Below are 26,066 nucleotides of genomic sequence, written 5' to 3' on the forward strand. Positions count from 1 at the left end.
GAAATGGTGGGATGTAAAATAGAACATTAAAACCTCCGTAGACGGTCTGATCACAACTGCGTTAAATAGATAAAGCTTGTTTATAGAAAGCAAAGCTGGAAGAAAATGAATGAAATGTGAAGAATGGTTTACTTGAGGTACTGGAATAAAAGAGCTGCTGCTCTTAAAAGCAAGAAATGGGAATGCTGATTGAATTCCCTGCAAAGCACCCTGAAAACCACAGCCTGCTCTCCCAGAAATGTCCACAAGGTGGAGCACTCATAACTCTAAGGGGAGTTTCATGTTCCATTAGCAGCTAGGGTTCTGGAGGGACAGCCAGCTTTTCTCTTCTCTTTCCCAGTGGTTCCTTTTCCCTGTGTATCTGGTGTTCACCTGTGTTTGGTCTGATGTGAAAACATGCTGTGCCTTCCTGCTTTCCAGTAAGATCTGAAAGGGAAATAGGACTAGGAACTAACACCAAGCACCAGCATGCTGCCTTGCCTTAAGCTGGGCACTTGGCAACCACCCCTGGCACTTACTGCTTATTGGGACTCATGCAGGCTGTGCAGATACTTGCCCGAGGCCCACTGCACCTGCTCCATCCCGTGCCCAGCACCCAAGTGAACATGGGGACAGCCTCTGGGAATGTTTGTTTTCCTGTTGTATAAAGCTTGTCAGTTCTTGCCAAGTCTTCATTGGCTACTTGATTTATTCATTTATTTTGAAAGAGTTACAGAGAGACAGAGATCTTCCATCTGCTTGTTCACTCCCCAGATGGCCGCAACAGCTGGGGCTGGGCCAGGCTGAAGCCAGGAGCCAGGAATTTATTCGGGTCTCCCATATGGGTGGCAAGGGGCTCAAACACTTGGGTCTAAACACTTCCACCGCTTTTCCCAGGCCATCAGCAGGGAGCTAGATCAGAAGTGGAGCAGCTGGGATATGGAACGGTGCCCATATGGGATGCTGGTATCTCAGGTGGCAGCTTTACCTGCTACCTGCAACACTGGCCTCATGAGTTGATGTTGTAATGTCTTTATTTTTGAATCGAGTGTTCAAAATTTTAAAAAGTTGATCAGCAACTAAGTTGACAAGAGTGTCAGGAAATGGACATTCGTATATGTTACTGTCAACTGCCACAGTTATTTCAGAAAGTAATCCCATATCTACCATAAATACGATACCCATTGATGGTCCAGTGCCTCTTGTATATCTTACAGAAACAAAAGCATCAGTACCCAAAGACATGTGCTGAAGGTTGCTATTGCAGCATTATGTATAATTACTCAAACGAGAAAGTACCGTGATGTCAATCAACAGAAGAATTGTTGGAGAACTACAGTATAGTTGTGCTATGAATACTGTGCAGCTTCCAAGTAGAGAACAATAGAAGTCACTGGAAGGCTGTAGGGCAGGGGTGGGGAACGCTCAGCCCACAGGCCGTATAAGGCCGGTGAAATCACTTTGGGTCTGGCCCTGCCAAGGCTACACAGGCGGGACTCGAAATTCAGTACATCCACAGGCTCGTTTTTAAGTTGGTAATTTTGTATGGTCCACAAATATTTTTCTGAATATCCACATGGCCCTTTGCAGCAAAAGGTTCCCTACCCCAGTCGATACAGAGCAATATATGTGTGACTCCTCTGTGGAACCCGCTGCTCCAGATCTCCCTCTCTAAGCCCTATTTATGAAAGGGACATTAATGAAAGAGAGTGCAAGTACATGTTACAGTACTCTGATGGATAGGAGTTTTTTAAAAGGACTTTAAAAACTGATTTCTTTATTTTGAAAGAGTTCGAGAGAAAGGGAGAGACAGAGAGGCCTTTCATCCCCTTGTTCACTTCCCAGATGGCCACAGCGGATGGCGCTGGGCCCGAAGCCAGGAGTCAGGAGCTTCTTTTAGGTCTCCCATGCGGGTGCAGGGGCCCACGCACTTGGGCCATTCTCTGCCTTCCCAGGCACATTAGCAGGGTGTTGGATCAGAAGTGGGGCAGCCGGGACTCGAACTGGTGCCCATACAGAATGCCACCATCACAGGCCGCGGTTTTACCTGCTGTGCCACAATGCCAGCCCCATAAGTAAATCTTAAAAAAAGTTATTTTTTTCCCAAAAAAACAGGGAATGCCTAGAGAACTGGTAAAGCATTGTTTTTGGAGTGTCTGATGGGGTGTTACTGTAGGAGATTAGCACATGTATTCAAGTGGATGAGATGGGAGGATCTGCCCCTAGAGCAGGCTGGGGGCCAGATGGGGCGAACACAGAAAATGGGGCTTCCTTCTCTCCCTCCCTCTTCCTCCCTCTTCCTCCCTTTCCCTCCCTCTCCCTCCCTCTCTCTCCCTCTCTCTCTCTCTCCACCCCCGCCCCATCTCTCTCGGGATACACTACTCTCCTACTATCCTTGGACATCAGAACTCCAGGCTCTATGTGGACTCTGGGACGCACACCAACACTGCCCCCTGCCTGGCTTCTCGGACCCTCAGCCTCACAGTGAGGGTCACAACATCCACTTCCCTGGTCCTGAGGCTTTGGGACTTGGACTGAGCCAAGCTGTCATCACACCAGGGTCTCCAGCTTGCAGACAGTCTGTTGTGCAATTTCATAATTGCATGAGCCAACTCCCCTAATAAATCCCCTCTCACATCCATCTGTGTATTCTGTTATTCTGTTGGGTCTGTCTCTCTGGAGAGCCCTGACATAAGCACCATCAGAATTATGTCTGCTGTAATTATTTGACTTAAAAAAAGTTTAATAACAGTAATTTAGCTGAAAAGAAAAAAAAATAAAGCCCTAACCTCCTTAAGAGATGAGGAAATAGGTGAAGTGAAGAAGGGGCAGCAAACTTGAGCTGGTAGTGATGGCGTTTGAAAGTCTGTTGGGGCCGGTGCTGTGGCATAGAAGGTTAATCCTCCTTCTGCAGTGCCAGCATCCCTGGGCGCCGGTTTGAGTCCTGGCTGCTCCACTTCTCACCCAGCGCCCTGCTAATGCACCTGGGAAGGCAGCAGAAGATGGCTCAAGTGTTTGGGCCCTTGCACCCATGTGGGAGAACAGGCAGAAGCTCCTGGCTCCTGGATTCAGCCGGGCCCAGTCTCAGTCACTGCGGTTATTTGGGTAGTGAACCTGTGGATGGAAGACCTCTCTCTCTCTCTGTCTCTCCTTCTCTGTGACTCTCTGCCTTCCAAATAAGCAAATAAAAATAATGTTGTTTACTTCCAGGGTCGTGGTATCACATCACCACCAGGAGACCCCTCCTCCTCTAGGGCCGCCTCTCCTTGCTGCCCACTGGGGCCTGCAGTTAACTCTAGGGTTCTCCTGGCTTTGCATCTGTTCTGGGACAGGAGGCCCACTGGAGCAGCACCTAGGGTCGCTGACACCAGCCAGAGGGGGACACGTAGGGATAGGGGGCAGCACCAGAGGACCCTGGCAGTGAGTGTGGCATGGCCTGCACATGGCTGCTGTGTCCTTACACCTTGCATGCCTGCGTGGTGCTGGGGGCAGGAATGCCACTTTGTCTGAAGGAGAGAAGGGAAGCTTCCTTTCACTGTCCTCAGAATACTTCTGGAATTTCTAAAAAGCTCCCTCCTTCTGAGGGCAGCGGGACTCATTCGTGCATTTCAGAATAACTGGAGATGAGTCCCAAGGGTCCCGATACATAGAAATCAGAGTATCTGGAGTCTGCAGTGCCAGCATCCAGCATCCCATATGGGTGTTGGTTCAGGTCTCCCACGTGGGTGCAGGGGCCCAAGCACTTGGGCTATCTTCTACTGCTTTCCCAAGGCGCATTAGGGAGCTTGATCAAAAGTGGAGCAGCCGGGACTTGAACCAGTGTGCATATGGGATGCCAGCATGGCAGGTAGTGCTTAAAGCGCGCTGAGTTGCAATGCCGGCCCCATTCCCTCCTCCTCATGCCTTCAGGGATGCCCAAAGGGGTTGGCACCATTCACAGGTCACTCACCTCACTTCCAGGAAGGTCCCGGAGCGAGGGCCCCACAGTCAGGCCGGGGTTACGCGGGGCTCCCCTCGCACACTCTTCGTTCTGAACGTCGTGAGTAAGCGTCTGCAGAGAAAGCAGGAGACTTGTCCGGGCCTTGGGGGACTTGAGCCTTCCAGAGTTATCCGCGGTGCTGTGCACGTCGTTGTAGCTGCCCAGAGAAACCATGGAGATGGCACTGCCCCTGCCAGTGTAGCGCAGGTCCCCTCGCTGAACGCCTGGCCGGGGGCTCCGGGGCTTGGGGCTCATGGGTCTGCAGGGCATAGCCTGGTCTTCAGAAGCTAGGCAGCAGGCAGAGCTGGAGGGAAGGCTGCGGTTGATCCCCGCTTGCTGGGCCCGAGGGGAGGCGCCTGAGGACAGGCACCTGCCACCATTGTGGGGTGCGGCACACTTGATGGCCGGCTCACTTTTCCTCCTGAGTCCGGGAGACGAGGCCAAAGGCGCAGGGGTGCGTGGGGGTGTCCAGGGGTCTTCGAACACACTACCGTCGGCGTCCTCGGCCTGCCCCGCACAGCGGCCCCCGGGCTTGGCGGTGGAGGGGCTGGGGGGCTCCTGGGGCTCTGATCCTGGAAGCAGACCTACCTCGGGGGGCCCTTTGCTTCTCAGAAACACGCGCCAGGAGCTCTGGCGCGGCCGGCGCTTGTCCTCGCTCTTGAGAGGCGCTGGAGGCCGGTCCCGTGTGCGTTCCCTCTCGGAAACTCTGGACTCGAAAAAATGGGACACGGTCTTCTGAGCCAAGGCCAGCCTCGCCCTGAGCCTTTTCTCAGTGGTTCTGAGTGTCTTGGCGTGGCAGCTCTCTGAGGATGGGCTCCTGCCGCCGAGTTCCCTTGGGGTGTCTGCCTCGCCGCCTGCTGCCAACCTTGGGCCCGGCTCGGCGGACGCGCTGTCGCCCACGTGCTCCCGAGAGGCCGGGTCCCAGCCAGTCCCTAAGGGACTCTCCGCGTGGAGCTCCTCGCGGGCCGACATGGCGCCTTCCGGGCTCTCAGCGGCCCCGGGCCTGCCTTTCCTAAAGGAGGTCACCTTGGAAAACGCCAGGCGTTTCCCCGGTTCCTGCGCGGCCTTGCGGAGCTGGCCGGGGGCTCCCGCCGGTTGCAGCGCGTGGGCGCGGGCCTCGTGGTCCTCGTGGGTTAGGACGCCGGCGCTCTCTTCCGCGTCCACCACGTCCTGCTCAGGGCTCGGCGGCCTGGGGCCCTCAGGCAGGTGTGCATCCTCAGGCCTGGGGCTCTGGCTCTCCCCAGGTAAGTTCTCTTCCGCGGCCACCTCTGTGCCTAATGTTTCCCGCGAATCGGCTTGAGGGACCAGAGCTCCAAGCTCTGTGGCTTGGGCCATGCGCTGAAGAGCCCCATCGCCTGCCCCCAATGCGGGGGCTGCTGGCAGCTCACCCTCCGTGCTACACGTTGGTGCTGCTTTCCTGTCCCCAGGGGACCCCCAGGGGGTCGTGCCGGTCCTGCCGGGGGATGGCTCTCTTTGCTCCGTAAAGCCTCTGGACTGTGTTCCGGGCAGAGGCCCGGCTTTGCTCGTGGTGGCCTGAAGGCCTTTATGCTCCACAGCTATAATGAAGAGCGTGCACCTGCCACTGGAGGCCCCGGCTGTGAAGGGCCGGGTGTCCCCTGCAGGCTTCCGGTCACCTTCCTCATCCCCAGGGCTGCCGTCAGGGGCTCCGAGTTCAGAACGACCAAGCGAGGCATTTTTTCTGCAGTGCTGGTCGAGAACCAACGCCTCTTGTGCTTCTTCGGAAGTGACTATTGCTGCTGACTTCGTGGAGTTCTCGGGGGTCTCTGAACCGCCATTCACTTCCAAGCCACCCATCGGGTCTGTCTTCCAAGCGGGGGTCCCGCCACGGCTACAGTGGTGTGGGAACTTGGCACTGGTGGGGGGCAGCTTTCTTTGCTCCCTGAGAGCATACGTGGATGCGTCATCGCTGGTTTGGCTTCCTGCCTCTATAGCTCCTCCCTGAAGGTGCTTTTGTGTATCTCTGCCATCAGCAGGGCGAGGGCCCTGGGGTTGCTCAGGTCGGCTTGCTGGGCTCTGTTCTGACCTGCACTCCAAGGGCCCGGCCACCACCCCTGGGCGGAGCTTCACCACCGGGCACGGCCTGGAGTCCTGTCCCTGCTGGTTTACCTGCAGCACACCTGCAGAGGGCGTGTCCCGCGAGGTCCTTCTTGAGCTGAAACCACTGGGTTTGCACTGGCTCTGTAGGCGAGGAGGCCCCCTGGGGGAAGCGGGAAGTGAGTGAGCCAGCTGGGTGGGCGCAGGGGAAAGGCCGTTGGGTGTGCTTGATTCTCTTGTCTCTGCCCTTTCCTTTGAATGAACTCCAAATGCCGCACAGTTCGGCCCCACGGGCTCCTCAGGGGAACCTAAGGGAAACCCTGCTGTGGAATGAGCCCTGCTCAGTGTCCTCATGTGCCGGCAGCGGTGCCCTGGGACTGCCCTGCCCACGTCACCAATGTTTTCCGGGACGCTGTGGTGCAGCTTGCTGTGCAGGAGGCAAGATGGCCACACTGGAAACTGGCAGGGGCTGTCAAAGCAAGACTGGGCCCAGGGCAAGTCTGGGACCACTGTGGTGCCGGGGACACTTCCCTTCTTTGTCCTGGCTCCCAGAGGGGCTGTGTTGTCCAGTGGACCTCTGTAAGGTGGTACTGGTGCCCTAGGCCTGCTGTGGATATGCGGCCAGCTCTGACCAAGTTCACAGCACTGGAGTAGCAAGGGCCAGACCCGTGGGATGCTGAGACAGCTCTCAGACCTGGATTTCTGCAGAGGAACAGCAGGGAGCTCCCTGGTGTCGTGAGCGGTCACCCGCTGTGCAGGCTGGGGACTGCTGCCGTCCTTGGCATTCTGCAGGCAGCACCTTGCATGTCGGAGAGCACTTGCCAGCACACACTCTCGCTCCAGGCTGGTCACGCAGTCCCAAACTTGTTCCACCTCCCCTTCTCCAGTAACTGCAGCAGAGGCTGGCAGCTCATTCTTGCGCGATTCTTCCCCTAAGCCAGGGGACAAATCTAGCTCTTCTGCATCCAACCAAGGGATACAGGTCAAGTGTGGCTCCTGAGGAGGTATCGTTGCTGGGACTGCCGAGCAGCCACCTGGAGGGAGGCAGACCTCACCCGCGAGGTCACCCAGGAGAGACTCTGCATCAGAGGCGCTTTCAAAGAGCTCGGTCCTTGTGTCTGATCGGCTTTCACTCTGATGGGACAGTGTCTCAAAGTCGTCGTGGTCAGCATCCCGGCTCCATCTCTGCTCCTCTGGTTCTGCAGGGGCTGGGGGGAGCTCTTCAGCATCACCTTCACCAGGTGAGGGTGCACCTGGCTCTGGAGCCTGGAAGGGTAAGCAGACAGGAGTCAGAGGGGCCTCAGGGCACCTGTGTGCGTGTTCACACCACGTCCGCCTTCCTTAGAAGCAGGGAGGCTCAGAAACGTCTCATTAAGCTCCCCATGTGCCCCTAGGAAGGGAGGCGAGTATGAAGAGCCACCTTTCATTAACACAGAAAACAAGCGTGGAAGCCAACCCCAAACAGCAGGGAGAAGGTGGAGCCCATGGTTGGTTAAAGCAACCCTATTAAAAAGTCCAACTGGGACGAGTGGGCATGTACAGTTTAAGTAAGTGTAAATATGTTGGATGAGTCACAGGGAAAAGCAGATCTTTGCTAATGTTTTCAGCAAGAAAGAACAAATTCTTATATGTTTGCGTTACATTCTGTTTGTTCTTATGCAGTTGCCTGGCAGGTACTCACTCTTGGACGCAGAAGTGTTTTCTGAATCTGCTTTGCTTGGGAGGTAGGGCATAGGGAAGAAAGCCGAAAGAATGATTGAAATTGCAGATGCATTTTGGGATGTTATAAATGCCCAAGAAAGCTTTGAGAACAAGAAGAAAAGATAGAGAACTGTATTTACAGACTTTCTTCTCCTTGCTACACATTTCTCTTTGCTTCTTTTTTCAAAAGATTATTTACTTGAAAGGCAGAATTATAGAGGCAGTGGAGGGAGGAGAGAGAGACAGAGACAGAAAGAGAAGTCTTCCATCTGCTTCACTCCCCAGATGGCCACAACAGCGAGGCCTGGGCCAGGCCAAAGCCAGGAGCCAGGAGCTTCTTCCGGGTTTCCCACATGAATGCCAGGGGCCCAAGCACTTGGGTCATCTGCTGCTGCTTTCCCAGGCCATTAGCAGGAAGCTGGATCAGAAGTGGAGCAAGGCCGGCGCCACAGCTCACTAGGCTAATCCTCCGCCTTGCGGCGCTGGCACACCGGGTTCTAGTCCCGGTCGGGGCACCGGATTCTGTCCTGGTTGCCCCTCTTCCAGGCCAGCTCTCTGCTGTGGCCAGGGAGTGCAGTGGAGGATGGCCCAAGTGCTTGGACCCTGCACCCCATGGGAGACCAGGAGAAGTACCTGGCTCCTGCCATCGGATCAGCGCGGTGCGCCGGCCGCAGCGCACTGGCAGCGGCAGCCATTGGAGGGTGAACCAACGGCAAAGGAAGACCTTTCTCTCTGTTTCTCTCTCACTGTCCACTCTGCCTGGAGCAGCCAGCACACAAACCAGCATCTATATGGGATGCTGGTGCTGCAGGTGGTGGCCTCACTTGCTGAGCCACAATGCTGGCCCCCATAGTCTTGCTTTTTAAAAAGTTGTCTTTACTTATGTACTTTATTTATTTGAAAGGCAGAGTGACAGAAAGAGAGATTTTCCATCCACTAGCTTATTTCCCAGGAACCTGTAACAACCAGGGCTGAGCCAGGCTGAAGCCAGGAGCCAGAAACTCAAGCAGGTCTCCCAGGTGGGTGGTAGGGATCCAGCTGTTTGAGCTGTCACACACAGTGTCCACGTTAGCAGGAAGCTCAGTTTGGGAGTGGAGCCAGGAATTGAACCCAGGCCCTTCAGCGTGGGATGTGGGGCATCACAGCTGGCATCTTGACCGCTGTGCTACACACCCGCTCCCGTCACACTCCAGCTTTGTCTTTCTGGAGTTCTAGATGGATAGTGTGCAGGATGTCTTGGGATCCACCTTCTATCCCTCATGCATCCTGTGTGACATGTCTCAGTGCACACCAAGTCTTGAACTTGGAGCTAGCACCGTGTACAACATTTGATTATCCGACTTCCCAAAACCCCACAGGCCAAGCAGTGGGCAAGCAGTGAGCCCCACTCCTGGCCAAGCTCCTCCACACAGAGTTGCTACAGAAGCTGTTCCCTTCAGCAGCCTCCTCAACCTGGGCTTCCCAGGACTTGTCAGAAGAGATCTCACAAAGTCCAAGGGCATTTACTCCTCCATAACGGACGAACACCAAAGTGTGCGAGGAGGCTTTTAACAAAGGGGCAAGGTGGAGAATCAGGAAGGATTTGCTGTTGTTTCAGATCTGTTGCAAAGCAGGAAGGACTTGGGGATAGGAAAGAACACATTCAAGACCCGTCTGGAAAGGAGGGGCTGTGTGCTTGCTGTGTGATGACGTTCGAGAGCAGAGAGAAGCTGGGATGCTGGATGCTACCAGGGTCCACAGCCAGACTCGCTGTGATTGCCCTGGCTGCACGGCACAGCTGGCAGCCTGGGGTCTCGCACACCTCCCATGTCAAGTGGGGACGAGCAGGATGAGGCTGTGAGCATGCCTTGACAAGACAGTGAACTGTGTAGCAAGCAAGCGCACATTGGCTTCAGCAGTGCGTGGAGAAGGCCAACCGCAGGCCCATCCCCGAGGTCCTGCTAAGCGGCTCCTGCCTGCATCGGGAGCTCCCTGGCAACCCAGTTACTTCTCCAAGAGCTGAACTGCGGGGCATCGGAGCAACCCTTTCAGTGTTGGCCAGAGTTTGACATCACTTTTCCTGACTTATCCGGCATCACGGCTCTTAGGCTGCAGGACCAGAGAATTCCCAAGTGCCAAGTTCCAAATGACCAACAGCCATCAGGACACTGGCGACTAAAATGCCAGAAGGCTCGTTCTTGACTGGCGGCTGCTCAGCGACACAACCCAGGACACCCCCCAGGGAGGAGAGGTGGCAGCCAAGGGGCTGGCCTCCTGGGCTGGCATCTTGCTGAGGGAGGATCGAGCCTTTGAGTTCCAGGCATTTGGGCAAGAGGACTGGCTCAGTCTCAAAGAAAATAAAAGCCTTTGGGGAAACAGAATCTGAGATAACTCTTCCAGTTTGCAAAACTATTGTGGTCTGTGCAAGAGCACTGGAATAGCAGGTTTAATGTTTGTTGAGGTGTGCAAATACCAAAATATGAAGAGTACTTGAAAAATCATTTTATTTATTGGAGAGAGAGAGAGAGATCCCCCATTCATGAGTTCATTCCCTGGATGCCAGCAGTGGATGGCCAGGCTGAAGCCAGGAGTGGGATCCCTGGGTGACAGAAACCCAGTTATTTGAGCCGTCAGCATCCAGAGGTCTGCATTAGTGGGAAGCTTCAGTCATGAGCCAGAGCTGAGCATTTTTTTAAAAAAGATTTATTTACTATTTGAAGGTAGAACAATAGAGAGAGGGAGAGACAGAGACAGGGAAAGGTTTCCATTTGCTGGTTCACTTGCCAAGTGGCTGCAATGGCTGGCTCTGGGTTAGGCTGAAGCCTGGAGGCAGGAACTCCATCCTGGTCTCCTACATGGGTGGTAGGTGCCTAGCTACTTGGGCCATGTTCTGCTGCCTTCCCAGGTGATTCAGCAAGGAACTGGATTGGAAGTGGAGCAGCTGGGACTCGAACCAGTACTCCCATATGGGATGCAGATGTTGCAAGTGGAGACTTAATCCACTGTGCTACCACGCCAATCCTCAGAACCGGATGTTTAACACAGGTGCTTTGCTATGGCATGCAGGCATCTCAACTGGCATCTTCTAGGATAAATGCCCACCCCTGAAAAGCATTTGATTGAGATGAATATTAGATTTTAGTCTTATGAAGAAAGAATACACGTGGGCCTCTGCATCCATGTGTTCTGGAACTGAGAATTCAACCAACTGTAGATCAAAAACATTCACAAAAAATAGATGCATCTGGGACCGGCCTTGTGATACAGCAAAAAAGCCTCTGCCTGCAATGCCAGCAAACCCTATGGGCTCCAGTCTGTGCCCTGGCTGCTTCATTTCTGATCCAGCAACCTGCTAATGGCCTAGGAAAAGCAGCAGAGGATGGGCCAAGTGCTTGGTGCCTGCCACCCACTTGGGAGACCCAGATGAGGCTCCTGGCTCCTGGATTTGGCCTGGCCCAGCACTGGCTGTTGTGACCATCTGGGGAGTAAACTAGTGGATGGAAGATCTCTCTCTCGCTCGCTGTCTCTCTTTCTCGATCTCCCCTGACCCCCTCCTCTGTAACTTTGACTTTCTAAATAAATAAATCTTTAAAAAAAAAAAGGCCTCCTGGCCAGCGCCGTGGCTCACTAGGCTAATCCTCCGCCTAGCGGCGCCGGCACACCAGGTTCTAGTCCCGGTCAGGGCGCCGGATTCTGTCCCGGTTGCTCCTCTTCCAGGTCAGCCCTCTGCTATGGTCCGGGAGTGCAGTGGAGGATGGCCCAAGTCCTTGGGCCCTGCACCTGCGTGGGAGACCAGGAGAAGCACCTGGCTCCTGGCTTCGGATCAGCGCAATGCTCCGGCCGCAGCATGCCGGCTGCGGCAGCCATTGGAGGGTGAACCAACGGCAAAGGAAGACCTTTCTCTCTGTCTCTCTCTCTCACTGTCCACTCTGCCTGTCAAAAAAATAAAAATAAAAAATAAAAATAAAAAAAGGCATCTATACTGAACACGTACAGGTATTTTTTTCATTATTATCTAAATAGTGTAGTATAACAACTATACACATAGCATTTACATTGAATTAGATATTATAAATAATCTAAGATGATTTAAAGTATTCAGAAGAATGTATGTAGGGTCTGTGCAAAAACGAGGCCATTTTGTATAAGACTTGAGCATCTGTGGACTTTGGTTCCTGGGGCCAGAGGGAGGGATCCTCGAACCAGTCCGGTGTGGATGCTGAAGGATAGCTACACTTTCTCCTTGAATGTGGAGGCAAAAATGTTCTTTCTGTTAAGGCTCAGAGGTGGGGTGTGGCTCAAATTTGAATGTTTTTAAGCAAGCAAATTCTTTCCATTTTTTTGCAGGCCTGACACTTGCTAGTGCTCTTATTTCTATAAGTGTATCAGTTGCCAGGCCTCAAACACAAGGGCAAGAGGTTTGGCCTTTTCTCCTGTAAGAAAGGGAGCCCAAGTGAATTTTCTCAGTGTGTGGCGGAGTGATGATAAGTAAGTGTGTCCAGGAGCCTGCAGCATCCCACTCCCTCCCTCCCTGGCTGTGGCTGGGAACTCATCTCCCTCCCACAGGGCCCTAACCTCCCCACCACCTCCACCCCACCCTATCTCTCCTCTCCCCTTCTCAAATTGTCAGCAGCACAGTTTACATTCAATCTCCACTTCACTCTTTAAAAACTGGCATAGCGGGTTAACGCCCTGGCCTGAAGTGCCGGCATTCCACATGGGCTCTGGTTCGAGACCCAGCAGCTCCATTTCCAATCCAGCTCTCTGCTATGGCCTGGAAAAGCAGTGGAAGATGGCCCAAGTCCTTGGGCCCCTGCACCTGCATGGGAGACCCGGAAGAAGCTCCTGGCTCCTGGCTTCGGAATGGCACAGTTCCGGCTGTTGCAGCCATCTGGGGAGTGAACCAGCGGATGGAAGACCCCTCTCTCTCTCTGCCTCTCCTCTCGCTGTATAACTCTGACTTTCAAATAAAATAAATAAATCTTTTAAAAAATAAAACAAAAAGTGAGTTTTGGAGGATATAATGTCCCTTTAAACTTAACTCCTGTTCCACGCTGCATGTTTTAATATGCAGTCTTTTCATTATCTCAGCAAGTCTAATTTTTAAAAATTCTCAGTATGATTTTTTTTGACCCATGCTGTTTTTGTTTGTTTGTTTGTTTTTTGACAGGCAGAGTAGACAGTGAGAGAGAGAGACAGAGAGAAAGGTCTTCCTTTTCCGTTGGTTCACCCCTCAATGGCTGCTGCAGTCGGCGCACTGCGCTGATCCAAAGCCAGGAGCCAGGTGCTTCCCCTGGACTCCCATGTGGGTGAAGGGCCCAAAGACTTGGGCCATCCTCCACTGCCTTCCCAGGCCACAGCAGAGAGCTAGACTGGAAGAGGAGCAACCGGGACAGAATCCGGCACCCCAACCGGGACTAGAACCCAGTGTGCCGGCGCTGCAAGGTGGAGGATTAGCCTAGTGAGCCGCAGCGCCGGCCTGACCCATGGTTTATTAAGAGTACGTTTTAGTTTTCTGCTTGTTTCTGATTTCTCTTTAATCACACTGTAGTCAGTATGTATGATACTGATGTTCTGAAATTCACTGGAACTGGCTTTATGGGGCTTACTACAGGGTCCCAGCTCAAAAGTGCCCCACAAGTGTTTGAAAAGAATCTGAAATCTTAAGACGCCAGTGCAGTGGTTGACGAGTGGTCAGTGGATCAAGCTTGTTGACTGTATTGAAGCCCTCAGTAATCTCACTCATTTTTTCTGCTGTTGGAATCACTTGTTATGGTTTTGTCAATTTCCTCTGTTAATTCTGCCACCATTGATGTACATATTTCAGCATTGTGTTAACAGGTGCATAAACAAGTGTAAAATGGTTACATCTTCCTGGTGGGTGGCTCTTTTCTTATTAGAGGTAATAAAAGGTTTTACCGTATTCATCCTATTAAATACTTTTACTATAAATGGTTTTTACTGTATTTATCCCTATTAAAGACTTTTATTATAAAGGCTATCTTCTATGGTATTAATATACCTTTGCTAGCTTTCTGTAGGTTAGTAGTCACCTACTTTATCTCTTTCTGTTCTTTTGTTTCCAATCTTTCTATTTTCCTCAAGGAAGTTTTTCATAACCAACAGACTCAAAATTCAGTCTATCAATCACTTTTCTAAAAAAGTATTCATCTATTTATTAGAGAGAGAGAGAGCGAGAGCGAGAGCCCATCTGTTGGTTCACTCCCCAGATGCTTGCAGAAGCAGGGCCTGGGCTCAGCTAAAACTGAGAACCGAAAACCTAATTCAGGGACCCAACCACTCGAGCAATCACCTGTTGCTTCCCAGGTGCACATTAGCAGGAAGCTGGAATTGGAGCAGAGCCAGGGTACAAACCCAGGCACACAGATGTGGCCCTGGGGCAACTGCCCGCCCTCTCAAGCACCTTTAATCAGAGAATTCATCCCATGATCATCCATCGTGATCATGGAGCTATTGAGCTTTCTTTCTAGCACTGTAGTTTTTACTTTTTGAGTGCCCCTTCCTTCTTCTTTTTTTTTTTTTTTTTTTTTTTTTTTTTTGTGAACTCAATAATGGGTGATTTTAAGAGGAAATGTTTAAAGGAATGGTATACTTTTTTTCTTGGTGTTTTGTTGAGGGGGCTTTTCAGGAAGTGGTTCTACCAGCAGAAGTTCTTGCCGTTCTGCTCTTGTCACGGTCTGGCTGTCGCTTCTTTCAGTACCGAGATCACTCTGGGGGCGCTTGGTTGACTTCCCTCTTCTCCTTTATGTCCTCTAAGCCTTGTTCACGCTGCCGTCCCATCTGTGAGCTTCTAAACCAAACCTAAAACTGAGTACATCCCTTCTGTGCTCCAAGTGCAATACCCATTCCTCTGGGTTGTCAGGGTGAAGTCCAAAGCCGCATGCATTTGCCCCTGCCCTGGCTCTCACTCTGCGCTCACCTCCCACCCCAGCTCCAAGGGCAGAGTCCTTTACCGTCCCCCACACAGGATGACCACCAAAGCACACACATCTCCACTTGCAGCCCCTCCTGCTCCCGTAGAAATGCACTTTTTCAGAGTCCATCTCTGACTCAGTTCAGTTTTACTGTGCCTATGATCTTGTAAGCATTCTGTATTGTGAAAAATTTTTAATTGGGACACCATGAGACTGGGGTAGCTCCAGTGCATTAAGTTCCTGCCTGAGCAGCCAGCCCACTGTAAACAGTAAAATGAAACTGGGCACTTTACTGGTCAGCAACTGTCAACTTTTTTTTTAAAGAACATTTCCTGTATCTTAAGAAATGATTAAATTCTACTTTGGGAGACAGAGACATAGACTCAGGGAAAGAGAAAGAATGAGAGAGCTCACTCTCATCCACTGGTTCACTCCCCCCAAATGCCCACAGTGGCCAGGAGTGCGTCCAAGATCAAAGGCAGGAGCCAAGAATTCAGTCCAGTTCCCTGCATTGGTGGCAGGAACCCAGTGACTTGAGCCAACACCTGCTGCCTCCCAGGGTCTGCATTAGCAGGAAGCCGGGGTCAACACTGAAACCCAGGCCCTTCAATATGGGGCCCGGACACCTTAACCAGTAGGCCAAATGCACCCCACCTCAGTCAACTAACTTCTAAGTAGAGACTGCCCATCAGAACTTTCCATTCTGACCAATCAAATCTCTTTTCTTTATCTTACTTCCGCATCAGCCTACAAAAGCTGCCAGAGATGAACTTTGTATCTCTCTCTCTCTCTCTCTCTCTGCCGCCCAATTCAGGAATCACTCCTTGCAGGAGTAAACTCTGTCAAATTGAATTTGTCCACAGATTTTTCTTTTTTTTTTTTTTTTGACAGGCAGAGCGGACAGTGAGAGAGAGACAGAGAGAGAAAGGTCTTCCTTTGCCGTTGGTTCACCCTCCAATGGCCGCCGCTGCAGCTGGCGCACCGCGCTGATCCGATGGCAGGAGCCAGGATCCAGGTGCTTTTCCTGGTCTCCCATGGGGTGCAGGGCCCAAGCACCTGGGCCATCCTCCACTGCACTCCCTGGCCATAGCAGAGAGCTGGCCTGGAAGAGGGGCAACCGGGACAGAATCCGGCGCCCCAACCGGGACTAGAACCCGGTGTGCCGGCGCCGCAAGGTGGAGGATTAGCCTATTGAGCCACGGCGCCGGCCAGATTTTTCTTTTAACACTTTCACAAACAGGTTATCCTAAGGTGCTTCCAACTTCCAGGCCCATTTCCCACTTAACGGTAAGGACCACACATGTGCTGCTGGAGACAAAAAGACCGGATTTTTTTTTAGCTTTCCAACTTGTGAATATAATGTATCGCAGAACTAAAGCAACTGTCTGTTATTTAAGTGAAGGAAGTGACTCCCGGTGTATTCTTTCCTCCGGGCTCGCGGGGCTCCTGCTGCTCCCACCACATGCAGAACTCAGGGTGTTTAGATGTTTGTCAGTGGATTCATGAATAGAAGACAGTGACAGATAGATGATGTGGAGGGCAGGGGCAGAAGAAGTCTGCAGAAGCCACAGGCACACGAGAGCTTCTTTCTGGCCCCAGGTCCAGAGCATGTCTATTGAATTACTATACCCTCGTGGTAGCCAACTAGAACTTGAAGTAAAAATATGGCATTTACAACAGAAGTGGGAACCGGCCAGTCTAGTGGTCGTAGAAAGACCCCCAGAATCATTTCATTGGGTCTGGCCCTGCCGAGGCAACCACAGGTGGGACTTGAAATTCAGTCAATTTATAGCAGGCTGATTTTTAAATTATTAATTTTGTATGGCCTGCAAATGATGTTGTACATATCCAAATGGCCCTTCGCAGAAAAAAGGTCCCTCTCCCTGATTTGCAAGAATAGCCAACAGTGATATCCTCAGGTGTAAGTCTAGCTAAGTGTATCCAGGATCTGTATGCTGCTGTTGCATCGTCACAGCTGTTTAATCAGCAGGGGTGAAAAAGCTGAAAGCTTTTAAAGCTTTTAAAGGCTTAGAGTTACCATTACTAAAAAGTGCTTGGCCCCCTGCCACTCATGCGGGAGAACAGGGATGGAGTTCTGTGGACTCCTGGCTCCAGCTGTTGAACCAATTGGAGAGTGAATCAGTGAAGAGATCTCTCCCTCTGTCTTTCTCTCTCTCTCTTTCTCTCTCATTTTCAAATAAACACAAATAAATTTTTTTTATAAAAGGACTTACTATAAGGCAACAGTAATCAAAACAGCTTGGTACTGATGAGACAGAATAGAGGACTACAGCTAGAACCACTTAAGTGTAGTTAATTGACTTTTGACAAAGGTTAAAAGGCAATTTAATACAGAAAAATTAGCTTTGTAAGAAATGGTGTGGGGCTGGTGCTGTGGTGTAGAGGGTAAAGCTGCTGCCTGCAGTGCCAGCATCCCATATGGGCCATGGTTCCAGTCCCAATTGCTTCACTTTTTTTTTTTTTTTTTTTTTTTTTTGGACAGGCAGAGTTAGAGAGAGAGAGAGAGAGACAGACAGAGAGAGAGAGGTCTTCCTTCTGTTGGTTCACCCCCAAATGGCCGCTACGGCCTGCCCTGGGTGCAGGGCCCAACAAGTTGGGCCATCCTCCACTGCCTTCCCAGGCCACAGCAGAGAGCTGGACTGGAAGAGGAGCAACCGGGACAAAATCCAGCGCCCCAACCAGGACTAGAACCCGGGGTGCCAGCACCGCAGGCAGCAGATTAGCCTAGTGAGCCACAGTGCCAGCCCTGCCTGCTCCACTTCTAATCCACCTCTCTTCTATGGCCTGGGAAAGCAGTAGAAGATGGTCCACGTCCTTGGGCCCCTGCACCGATGTGGGAGATCTGGAGGAAGCTCCTGGCTCCTGGCTTCAGATAGGCGTAGCTCCACCTGTTGTGGCCAACTGGGAAGTGAACCAGCGGATGGAAGACCTCTCTCTCTCTCTCTGCCTGTTCTCTCTTTGTAACTCTTTCAAATAAATAAATCTTTTTAAAAAAAGAAATGGTGCTACAATAATTGGATGTCAATATGCAAAAACAATGAGTCTTGACATATACCTCACATTTTATATAAAAATGACTGAAAATGAGCTACAAATCAAAAGATAAAACTTATAAAATACAGCACAGGATAAAGTCTGTATAACTGAGTTTGACAAGGAGTTTTTAGATATAATGTCTACAGCGTGATCCTCAAAAGAAAAAAAATAGATAAAATGGGCTTTATCCAAATACATTTTTTTCTGCAAAATACACTGGCAACAGAATGGGAAGACAAGCCACAGACTAGAAGAAAATATTTGTAAAGCACATAGAATTTATTTAGAATTATTTAGAATATGTAAAGAGTTCTCAAAAGTCAACAACTTTCAAATGGGCATAAGAACTGAATAGACATATTACAAAAGTAGACATTGGAACGACTAATAAGCACACGAAAAATGTGTCATTGCGGAAAATTAGTCATTGGGGAACTGCAAATTAAAACCGTAGTGAGATACCACTGCACACCTATTAATTTAGAAGAGCTTATTAAGAGAGCTGAGAACACCAAGTGCTGGGGAGGATGTAGAGCAACTGGAGCTCTTATGCTACAGGTAAGTATGTAAATAGTTTAGCCATCTTGGAAACATTTAACAATTTATCATAAAATTAAACAAACTTATCATAAGACCCAAGAAACCCACTCCTAGATATTTACCAAGGTGAATTGAAATATTATGTTCATACCAAAAAAAGGAATCCACATGTAAACTTTTATAGCAGTTTTGTTCATAGTCTCCAAACAACCCAGATGTTCAATAGTTGAATGGATGAACCATCTGTGCTACATCCATACACTGCAATATGACTCAGTAACAAAAGGAAACAGAATTTCATCAAACAGCCACTTGGGAGAATTATAAATGCACTTTTGCTAGGTGAAAGAAACCAAACGCAAGAGCTGCTTGTTAATGGTTTAAATTCTATGACATTCTGGAAAAAGCAAAGCTACAAGGATGGTAAATAGATTGATGGTTTCAAAGTGTTGGAGACTGGGGCTTGGGGGACACTGGACTACAGAAGGGCAGCATGAGAGGGTTCTTGAAGTGATGGAACTGCTTGGTATGGGGCTGTGGCATAAGTACATAGTTCCATGTGTTTATATATACAGTGTATATAAGTATACAGCTCCATGTGTTTGTCTAAATGGACTGGACTGTGTGCCACTGGTGGTGAATTCTACTCTATGCAAATTAAGTGCATTATCCACACCCACATCAGAATATTGGGAGAACTCCAGGTGAAATATTGACTGTGAAAAATGCTTGAAAGTGAATTCCAAGTGAATGAAGAAACCATGTGGAAGAGGGTGGGGAATAAAGGAAGTGACCTAGGCAGCTTTGGAAAGTGGTGCATTGACTGGATGCCCGAGGGCCAAAGACCACGAGAACTTTGTACAGTGAATTGAGGTCACACAGGGGTAGGGACTAGCAGTTTGGAACTGCTTCCCTTGTATCCAAGGGCTGAGTAAATAACTAAATCTACCAGGGCTAATGACAGCCACTGTTTGGAGAAAGCACTTACAGATCAAGGATCTGTGCCAGCAAAAAGCCTGTGGTTCTAGATTGGAGTTGGAGCTTTCAGTATGAATTCAGGTTTCAAGTGAGAGCTATGTTTTATGTATGAATACTAACCCATGCACAAATGCATTCATACACACCAGTAGGTAGATACAGAAATACAAATATAAATGTGTGTGTGTGTGTGTGTGTGTGTGTAGGGGTTAATAACAAGCAACATATGTTTGCTTGTTATGTCTGCTAGCGGGGTCTGAAACCCGTGTCACTACATAAGCTGTGAATACACTGGAACCCACATCTTGGTTTCTAAATACCATTCTATAATGAAAGGGCCCAGGTTTTCCTTGAAGTGGTTGCTACGAGGCCTGGGGCAGGGAAAGTACAGGATGAGCCTGGAGTATATTATAGTGCCACAAAGTACAGAAGATTTCAAGAAGGAAGAAGAGGAGGAGGGGAGCATGGCCGTGGACACAGAAGCCAACCTGAAACGTCTTCCAGCAGCTGGAGATGGAACCGTGTGGGCAGCTGAGTACACATCTGGAGTGCTGGACTGTGACCCAAAGAATAAAATATTATCCATAAGCCCCTATGAATGAATAACTGACCAGGTAAAAAAATGAAGAGAACACTCTTCCTTAGAAGAACTCTCCAATTAATAAATACTGAAGAAATGAGGAAAATAAGTTCACTGAAGTGTTCTTTGAGGAAAAAGAAAATTTGTGCTCAACAATAGGAAAACACTGAGGCAAATTAAGCTGTAGGAACTCAATGGGAAAATCAGACAACCGTTAGGACTTAAGTGTGTTGCTCCACCAACATCCAAGTTGAGGCTTGGTCCCTGGGTGAGACAGTGTTGAGGGGTAAGGCTTGGCAGAGGTGGGGGCATGGGGGCAGAGTCCCCGTGGGAGACAATCCGGAGAGGCCTAGAGGAATCTTCCTGAGCCTGTCTTCAATTTGAAAACCTGTCTTTAAGTTTCAAATCCCTGGTAGCAAACACCCCAGCCCCAGGGCGCTTCTGCCTAAGGATCATTAAGGTGGTATAATAGGAGTAGCTAAGACCCTTTTGCATCACATCACCCCACCCCTTGCCCGCATCCGCTCATCCCCTCTGTACCATGAGCTATATATACACCTCCCTTTTACAATAAAGTGAGACCCTGCTTCGACTGGGCTCCCCACCGCGCCTGATTGCCCCCCCCCCCCCCCCCCGGGTTTGGGGAAGGCTGAGTGGCGGGTGATGCACTTCCCCTCCTCGGTCAAGGCAAGCGGTGGCGAGGAACAGTCACCGCAAGTCCCCATGAATGAATTCACACTTTTCTGGCAGGGATGGGCTCGCTGTCATGAGAGTGTGACGCCCTTTGTCTCTACACCACGCATGGAACCGCACAAGGCCCTCAGCAGAAGCCCTGCAGACACAGCTTCATGATTTTGGACTTGCAGCCTTCAGAATTCTGAGTCATATGGTTTCTTCTTTTGTATTTGAAACATGACATGGTTAAATTATCATTTTATTTATGTGAGAAGCACAGAGACAGAAACAGAGCTTCTGTCTGCTGGTTCACTCCTCAACTACTCCCACCAGCCAAAGCTGGCCCCGGGCTGCAGGTGGGAGCTGAGAGTGCTCTCCAGCTCTGCCCCATGCTGCCTCCCAGAATCTGCATTAGCAGGAAGCTGCAGTCGTGAGCCAGAGCAGGAATCAAACCCAAGTACTCCAGCATGCGATGTGGGTATCTTGACTGCTAGGCCAAATGCTGTCTCCCTAGAGTTTAAGATATTTGGAGGGGCTGGCTCTGTGGTGCTGGCATCCCATGTGGGTGCCGGTTTGTATCCCAGCTGCTCCACTTCCTATCCAGCTCCCTGCTGATGGCTTGGGAAGGCAGTAGAAGATGGTCCAAGTGCTTGGGCCTCTGCTCTCAACATGGGAGACCAGGAAGAAACTCCTGGCTTCTGGCTTCCGATCGGCCCAGCTCTGGTTGTTGCAGCCATTTGGGGAGTGAACCAATGGAAGTAAGACCTTTTTATCTGTCCCTCTCTCTGTCTGTAACTCTACCTCTCAAATAAATAAAATCTTTAAAAATAATTTGGAAAAACTTAAATCCTTTTTGCATACATATAAATTATAGGCAATTATGTTAGGTCAAATAAACCATCAGCTCTGGGAGAAAGGGCCTGTCAGTTACATCTTGGTAGTTCCCATAATGCTTAGTTGCAAATCCTGACATGCAAAAGGATTTTTATATTTCCACAATGACTTTCCATATCCGTGGCTGTAACTGTCACACAAAGCAACTACAGTGTTTTTTTTGTTTGTTTGTTTTTGTTTTACTCTTTCTCAGTGACAGTTCTTGTCTCCTCCTTAAGGAGCCTGGAATCTCAGCTACACCTCTAGTCATGGTGTGGCACCCCTTCCCTTACCTGAGCAGGGACAGAGGAGACATGCCAGGTCCCCAGGTTTAAATAAGATCCAAGTTTCATATTATAGAATAAAATGGAAAGTTACTTAACTTTTTTGTGGCTATTGTGAATGTGATTGATCTTTATTGTGTATACACAATAAAATAAATATTATGTATTTAATAAAATAAAATATTATGTATTTATTTTATATCCTGCAACTTTATTGAATTCTCTTATTCTAATATTCTTTCAGTGACATCTTTAGAATCATGTCATCTATGAACAGAGATAATTTGACTTCTTCCTTTCTGAAATGTATGCTTTTTCCTTCTCTTGTCTAATGGCTCTGGCTAAGACCTCCAGAAATATACTGAGTAAGAGTAGTGACAATGGACATCCTTAGCTGGTTCCAGATCATAGGAGAAATGCTTCCAGCTTTCCCCCATTCAGTTTGGTGTTGGCTGTGGGCTTATTATGGGTAGTCTTTATTGTGCTGAGGTATGTTCCTTAAATACCTTGGGATAAATTTAGTCAAGGAGATGAAAGACCTCTACAGTGAAAATTACAAAACACTGATGAAAGAAATACAAGACACACACATATACACACACAAGGAAATACCCCCCACCATGTTCATGGATTGGAGGAATTAATATTATCAAAATGTCCATGTTACCCAAAGTAATTTACAGATTCCATGCAATCCCCATCAAAATAGGGAATTCTAATACACTGTTGGCAAGAATGCAAATTACAGCAGCTATTATGGAAAACAATATGGAACTTCCACAGACAAGTGAAAAATAGATCTACTATATGATCTTGCTATCTCACTTCTGGAAATAAATACAAAGGAAGTGAAGTCAGCATATGAAAGAGATACCTGCACTCCCATGTGGTTGCAGCTCAGTTCACAATAGCAAAGATATGGACTCAACCTAGATGTCCATCAAAGGGTGACTGGATAAAGAAAATGAGGTATATACATGATGGAATACTACTCAGCCATGAGAAAAAAAAATGGAATCCTGGCATTTGCAACAAAATGAATGGAACTGGGATCGCTATGCAATGTGAAATAAGTCAGATGCAGAAAGATAAATTCCACAAGTTTTCTCTTATGTGGAACTTTCTATATAGATATATAGAATAAAATGTGTGAGTGCCATATTGTTTGTTGTAAAACATTTATAAATGCTGTCTTCACTGAATTATACTTCTTAGATAATAATATATACTTCCTTCCTCACTTGGTGATCCTTGTCATGAATCCCATGTTCTGTGATATTCATATATCCATCCCTGATTTAAAAACAACAGCATGTATATGTGTAGATGTAATATTTACATTCAAAGTGTTTATGCCAAATGTTCAAAAGTTGTTAAATCTGTGAGTGCTCATTGAACTCTTCTTTGTACTTTTTTTCAGTATTTAAAATATATATATATTTAAAGATTTATTTATTTATTTATTTGAAAGGAAGAATTAGAGAGAGGCAGAGGCAGAGAGAGAGAGAGAGAGAAAGAGATCTTCCATCCACTGGTTCATTCCCCAAATAGCCCCAATGGCCAGAGCTGAGCCAATCCAAAACCAGGAGCCAGAAGCTTCTTCTGGGTCTCCCATGCAGGCGTAAGGGCCTGAGCACTTGGGCCATCTTTCACTGTTCTCCCAGGTGCACCAGCAAGGAGCTGGATCAGAAGTGGAGCAACTGAGACTTGAACTGGCACCCATATGGGATGCTGACACTGCAGGTATAGTGTACTTCAGCTATACCACAGCTCTGGCTCCTTGAAATATTTTTAAATAAACATTTAAAGGCAAAAAAATAACTTATACCAAGGAGCAGAAAAACTTGAACTTGAATGAGAAAAGATAAACCAACACCAAGACAACAGAAACGTTAGCATTATCTGAAAGGATTTTAAAGCAACCATTATAAAAATGCTTGCGTGGGAGCTGGTGTTGTGTCATAGCACGTAAAGCTGCTGCCTGTGACGCCGGCATCCCGTATGGGTACTGGTTTGTGTTCCGGCTGCTCAACTTCTGATCCAGCTCCCTGCTAATGGGAAAAGCAGCAGAAGATGGCCAAAATGCTTGGACATCTGCCACCCAAACGGGAGACCTGACTGAAGCTCCTGGCTCCTGGCTTCTTGCCATTCTCAGCCCTGGCTCTTGCAACCATATGAGGAGTGAAACAGAGGATGGAAGATCTTTTTATTCTTTTAAAATGCTTCTAAGAGTAATTTCAGACATGCTTGAAACACATGAAACAAAGATGATAGGCTCAGCAAAAACAAGTAGAAGGTAAGAAGAAGAAACAAAGGGAAATTTATGAACTGAAGTGTACAATAACTGAAGTTTAAAAATTACATGGATGAGTTCAAGAGCAGTGTAGAAGAGATAGGAAATAATCCGAGAACTTGAGGATGGAGCAATGGAAACTATATGATCTGGACAATGTAAAACACTAGAAAAAAATGAAGAGAGACTGAAGAATATGTCGGACTATAATGAACCATATTATATTCAGGAATCATAGATTTTCCTTAACCCCTGAGGTTTTAAAATTGATTGACTCTTGAAGTAAAAAATTACAACACTATCAGATGTGGTTCTCAGCATCTAGAGAGGAAGTGTTTAGGATAATTCCATTACAGATGAAGGATGGGATGGTTCCACTTGTCACTCACATTGGTAGAATGATGACATGGCAGACTACAATAAGCACCTATACAGAGCTGGTATGCTAAAAACTACAAGGCAGTTGATTCCTTGGCTTCTGGTTTTGTCTTCCATGTATCCTGGCCTGAGCAATCTGGAACCACTAATAGAGAGAAAGACAGGAAAGAAGGGAGAGGAAGGAAAAAATACTTGCTCTCTGTTTCATTTGCACCTGCTGAATTTTAATGCCTACAGGTGACTGAGTAGCAAGATGGAGACTAATTGAAGGGAAGATTTGTATTTTATGGTTTACATGAGAAAGGAGCATGCTGTGCCACACAGGGGCACACGAGGAAGCACCGGTGTTGGCCAAGAGGCAGGAGGAAGGGGAAAGAAAACCTAGGCAAGAGCCGAGGTCACTGAGGCTTCCAAAGGGAGACAAGGCAAGAACAATTCCAGCAGGCTTGGGGACAAGGGGCTTATCCCTGTTTTCTAGGATCTGGCCCTGGATTGGCAGAGTGGGCAAAGTTGGCTTGGTGTGTGAGAACCAGGTTCAGAGTACGGACTGTGGGTCACAGGCGATAAGTACACAATTTTGGCCATGAGTTGGCCCCTCTAATTGGTGAATGTCAAACCTAAGAAAACACAATTAACAAACTCACCCTGGGGGCTGGCATTGCAGTGGGCTAAGCCTCTGCCTGAGATGCTGGCAACCCATATCAGAAAGAGTGCTGGTTCAAGTCTTGTGTACTCCTTTTCTAATCTAGCTCCCAGCTAATGTGCCTGGGGAATCAATGGATAATGGCCCCTAACACTCATCTGTGAGACCCAAATGAAGTTCCTGGCTCCTGGCATTGGCCTGGCCCAGCCTCAGCTATTGCAGCCATTTGGGAGTGAACCAGCAGATGAAGATCTCTCTCTCTGTATCTCCCTCTCTCTATATGTCACTCTGCTTTGCAAACAAATAAGTAAATCTTTTAAAAATATTTGGGCCAAAGATCCAGGAGGGGAAAGCCCAGGAAGGACTATCCTTGTCCATTGGTAGCAGTGGCTTGATTTGCCCTTGCAGCAGCCAATGGCCAACCCAGCCACTGCACTCAGCTCTGCCAGCAGCAGCAGGCTGATCCTCCTCAGGCAGAGCCTGGGCATGGCAGACATCTCCTGCAGCACATCTCTGCCTTCCCTGGCTGCGCCAGCAGATCAGGAATCTCCTTAACACTCCACCCAGCAGCAGAAGGCACTTCAGGACTGGCATCGCCCAATGCTCCAACCCAACAGCAGAAAACTAGCCAGGTCCCGCGGCTCCTGGCCATTTCCAGTGGCAGAAACTGGCTCAGATAAGTGCATGTCTTCCCCAAGAGCAGTAGCAGTGGATAGAGTAGGAAGCCCCACCAGCCACAGGTTGCTAGAGAATGGGTCAGGGGCAGAGAACACTCTGTCCTGTGGGTCAGGATTCTCACCCCACACTCAACAGTGCCATCCAGCCCAGGGAAGCCATGAACTTCAGACAGCACCAGCACAGATCAAGAGAGGACACAATTATAAGAATGAAGCCAAAGAAGGCAGCATTGTAGGGACTGGAGCTGTGGCGTAGCAGGTAAAGCTGCCGCCTGCAGTGCCAGCATCCCGTATGGGCGCCGGTTTGAGTCCCGGCTGCTCCACTTCCAATCCAGCTCTCTGCTATGGCCTGGGAAAGCAGTAGAAGATGGCCCAAGTCCTTGAGCCGCTGCATCCACGTGGGAGATCCAGAAGAAGCTCCTGGCTTTGGATCGGTGCAGCTCCGGCTGTTCAGGCAATC

At 49.0% G+C, this 26,066-nt stretch overlaps 1 protein-coding gene across 1 annotated transcript in view; it reads right to left on the reverse strand.

Annotated features, from left to right (window-relative positions):
• Positions 1-26,066, reverse strand: part of ARHGEF4 (Rho guanine nucleotide exchange factor 4) — a 214,391-nt gene that overhangs the window by 105,063 nt on the left and 83,262 nt on the right. Inside the window, exon 2 of the mRNA XM_051848762.2 lies at positions 3,929-7,279. Within this exon, the coding sequence (XP_051704722.2) occupies positions 3,929-7,279 (3,351 nt within the window). The remainder of the gene's footprint in view (positions 1-3,928; positions 7,280-26,066) is intronic.

Source organism: Oryctolagus cuniculus, chromosome 3 (genome assembly GCF_964237555.1).
Source record: "Oryctolagus cuniculus chromosome 3, mOryCun1.1, whole genome shotgun sequence".
Classification (NCBI taxonomy): Eukaryota; Metazoa; Chordata; class Mammalia; order Lagomorpha; family Leporidae; genus Oryctolagus; species Oryctolagus cuniculus.